Source organism: Haplochromis burtoni, unplaced genomic scaffold (genome assembly GCF_018398535.1).
Source record: "Haplochromis burtoni strain Fernald_Lab_line unplaced genomic scaffold, NCSU_Asbu1 Contig_253, whole genome shotgun sequence".
NCBI lineage: Eukaryota > Metazoa > Chordata > Actinopteri > Cichliformes > Cichlidae > Haplochromis > Haplochromis burtoni.
Genome location: NW_024582614.1, coordinates 837344 through 841598, shown reverse-complemented (window position 1 = coordinate 841598; position 4255 = coordinate 837344). Strand labels below are relative to the sequence as shown.

The following is a 4255-nucleotide window of genomic DNA, read 5'->3' as shown; positions in this document are numbered from 1 at the left end:
TATTTAATATTATTATACAGAAATGAGTTTTAAGCTTTAAGCTTCTTTGACTATTTTTTGTTTCATATGTTAAGCAACCTTTCACGTATTGCTGTTTTCTGTCTTTTCTGGTAAAGACATGTTCTATCTATCTGAATTGTAAAAGAATCAAAATGATGAATTTGTGTATGATTGTGTGCAGGTAGTCTGATGTTTAGTTTGAATGTGATGGTAAGTCCCCTGCTTATTATGTTTAGTTCCTACTTCCTTTTGCAGTTAACCACCAAGAATAAATATAAAACCTGGACTGTATGTGTGATCTAGATCTCCTTTCGATAGCAAGGCAGCTATTTCCATAAATGAAAATTAAGTTACTTGAATGCTGTGATGAACATAAATGTCAGGAATCTCTTGAAAATGTTTCAAACTGAACAGACACAAAACAGAAACATTTGTTGTTGGTCTAAAAAGTCAAAATGTGTTTAGATTCATCATTGCTGGCCAGGATCCACTGATTTATCAGTTTGCAAATAAAAGGCTAGTTATAAACACATTATTTAAACTAGTAAATGACATTCACTTGCTCACCAAAGACATCGACTTCTTTAAACAGTCCCTGAGTACACTGATGGAATGCTCTAATTGTGTGTATTAGGGCTTGGAAAGTTTGGCAGGTCAGGCTCTGGTGTGGTTGCCATGAGATTTGTCACTCATCATCAGAAACCTCAGTATGGATGGATAACATTTGATTTTTTTTAATAAAGATTCTTATGCTGGTCTGAAACTATTTAAATATATTAACAGGCTTTGACTTTGGATTACAGACTGTGGTGGTAGGTTGAATAATAAGTTTAATGTGAGAGTGTTGGCCAACAGCCTGTAGGTCTGATAGCAATACTCTATGCAGCTTCTTCATGACAGCCATGGTAGGAAAAGAGGTGGGTGAAAACAGATCCAACAACATGGAGCTGAGTGAGCAGAAAATGTATGAGAGGAGTAATAGGGAGGGAAATTAATGGCAGCAGGTGGCGAGTGGAGATTGGAAGGTTTGTGAAAAGAAGAGCAACAAGCAGAAGAAGGCAGGAAGTCTCAGAGAGTGAGGTCGGTAAGGTGCGGTGAGGTGAAGAAGTCTAAGTCTATTCCCTTCATGTGGTGGTGAAGTTTGAAGGTGAAGGTGTTGTAAAGAAAAAGGGATCTGCTAAAACTCACAAAGATAATAAGAGTAAGACATAAAGTATTCTGGGGTGTTAGGGGATGGCGACTTGAGGACTGGGTGTATCATGAGCTACCTCTGTTGATTTCCCTCCTCTACACTGACAGTATACTGCTTATACTAACTTCATACTAGATAGTGTAACGTTGTTATAGAGGTTGGATTTAGTGAATGAATCTAAGCACCATAAGTTTAAATGCAAATTCATCTACTAGACATCATAGGTTTCATCACAGACAACGATTAGACGGCCTACAGAGAGGAGGTAATGGTACTGTACAAGCAGTGCCTGGAAAATAACCTGTCTCTCAACGTCAGCAAGACAAGAGAAAATATAGAAATGATAGTCAACGGTCACATTTCTATTTATGATTTCTTTATCTATTTATAATAGTGTGTATATATATATATATTTATATATACTTAGTCTGTTAAAAAATTTTTACAAAATGTTTAATTTCATAAATATTTTATTTTTTACTATATTTTTTACTGTACTATACTGCTGAGTGATTTGTCTTCAGCTCGTCAAGTACATTTCATTGCAATGTTGACCCTGTGCTAACTTACATATGACAAATAAAACTGAAACTGAAGCTGAACTGAACTTGATGGAACCCACCACACTGACCATGAGCACCACAACCAACACACTGCTTTACTATCAATCCATCACAGTACAACAACCGTACCTTTATCTGCTGCACAGAAACTCCCCAGTATTTTCATGAAACATTTGAATAAAACAAAGTAGGTATACCTTAGTTTGTTTTGCAGCATGTTTCACAATATGAAAATACATAATGATGACCTTCCATGCAATCTTTAAATCTGCAGTTTATCAAGCATCACTGATAAGTCTGTACCTTTAAATGTTATCTCTCTTCTTCCTCTCTGCTTCTGTCTTTCTTATATCTTTCTCCATCTCTGAGTGCAGTTGTCACACTCTTTTCTCTCTCTGGGAAATACCTGCAAGGACTAGCAGACACAGTCAGCAACAGACTGAACACAAACAGATTGTGTGTTTGCTGGTGTTGGGTAGAAACATTGTATTTGAAGTTACCTGCCTTAAAAAATCTTAGGAGTAAAACAGTGTTACTCTCGTTATACTTCCTCATCTTCAGTAGTGCTAGATAGAAGAGGAAGTACTGTCACCACAACTTACAGATACCTGTATTCAGTGTGGATTATTTTAACCCCGGGTAAAAATGCTATAAATGATATAATTGAATAAGGAACATTTGAAACTTCAGCACGAGAGAGACAAATGATATTTAGCTTCTTTCACTGACTGTCTGGCTAAAAATGATGGAAATTTCGTTCACAAATGACAGCAAGTCATCTTGAGCCACAGACAACATCCCTGTCCTTTATTTATCCAGCTAAAAAGTCTCATTGACAATAAAAAAAGTATTTTTTAAGGGATATGGCCAAGACACCATCAAAAACATCACCGTTCTATAAAGATATTTTAAGTGGCCGAAAAAAATGATTCATTATCATGTAGGTACAAAAATGCAGACTTACAAAAACAGGTATATTCTTTATTTAATATATATCTAACCTATAAATCATCTTCACTGCACTCTATTCACCAATATAAGCAAAGTCATTACATAATAAAAATACACAGAAACATAGGAGATTGCTTTTTTTGCCAGACGATCGCTTTTTTGCACAGGACTTTTCTCCAGAATGTGACTTCTTGGAAATTCTGCCAGGACTGGCCGCATGAAGGACGTGAAGGAGGCAGTAATACAACACAGATGGATGTGAGCTGTCGTTAAACACCAGAGAAGAAGAAGCCGGTAGTGACGCGAAAATGGCGTCCTCCGCTGCCCGGCTGACTACACGCTGGTTAACAGCATCAGTTTCTTCTGGATATCGTAGCGGCCGTTTTCTCATTATTTCATCCGGGAATGGAGGAGTTTGTCCAGCGACCATATCACAGACACACCGGGCAGGGACAGCGGTTAGCCTGAGCTCTTGGACACGCGGACATGCCGTGACATTGAGAGAACTGACAGGTGGGATAAGTTAGCTAAGTGTCACAAAACCTGTTTTATATCAGCACGTATTCTAAATGCGATATCCAGCAGCCTGTCTGAAGGTCCAGTTAACAGAGCTTTGTGATGCTGAGAGAGTGAGCGACATTGAAATGCTGCCGTAGTTCTCCACAGTTCTTTAGCCTCCTGTGAGAACCAGTAGCAGTCAGTGCAGTGTGAATGCACCAGTGACACTCTGCACCCATACACACCTTCCTACGGATCAGACCGCCTGTATGGCAGCATCACTTAGTTCTCCATCCCCCTGTTTAGAATAAATGGTGACTGTTCATTTTTAAATGTGCTTCACCAGGACTAGATACTCCCAGGACAACGTTACTAATACCAGGTAGCAACTTCACTTTATCATTGGATGAACTCGACAAAAGTTTGAACTTCTCTCTTAGGGATTCCTCTGTGTTGACATAATGGCAGGATATTGTCTGTGTATTTATCAGCAGCACCTTCAGGCTGCAGATCCTGTGTTTAATGACATCTCTGAGCTGGTTCCAGATCTGCTGACCACTGATCTCACCGTGTTGTTAGACAAAGTCTTTGCTTTGTCACGTGGTATGCTGTCATGCTGGTTGCTCCTGTTAGAAGATGGTCGGATGCGCATGCTTAGCAGCAACACTTGTAGATATTCTTCTCATTTAACTTAACATCTTGTCTACGTTCTTTAATCTGGACATTAACTGATGACCTGTATTTGAACAGTTTTACACTTCACACATTTCATGAATAAACAGATGTTCCTACAAAGTGGTCAGTAAGTCAAGAAGGCTGTATCTAATTTGACAAACAAATATATAATGATAGCTGCAGTGACTACCAGATATACTCAGTCAAAGGAAATTAATGGTCAAAAGTTTCAGTAATTAAATTATTACTTAGCAACTTAACAACTTAGGACTACATGTACAAAAAATAGTCAATTAGAAGTATTAATTTTAGCTTTAGCAAAATAAACTATACAGTTATACACTGTATTAGTTCTCCTCTTGGATGTAAACCTAAA

At 38.0% G+C, this 4255-nt stretch overlaps 1 protein-coding gene across 1 annotated transcript in view; it reads left to right on the top strand.

Annotated features, from left to right (window-relative positions):
- Positions 1 to 2976: 2976 nt before the first annotated feature.
- LOC102314620 (dnaJ homolog subfamily A member 3, mitochondrial) overlaps positions 2977 to 4255 on the top strand; it is a 5886-nt gene continuing 4607 nt past the window's right edge. The window contains exon 1 of the mRNA XM_005938444.3: positions 2977 to 3219. Coding sequence (XP_005938506.1) covers positions 3015 to 3219 — 205 coding nt within the window. The 5' untranslated portion in view covers positions 2977 to 3014. The remainder of the gene's footprint in view (positions 3220 to 4255) is intronic.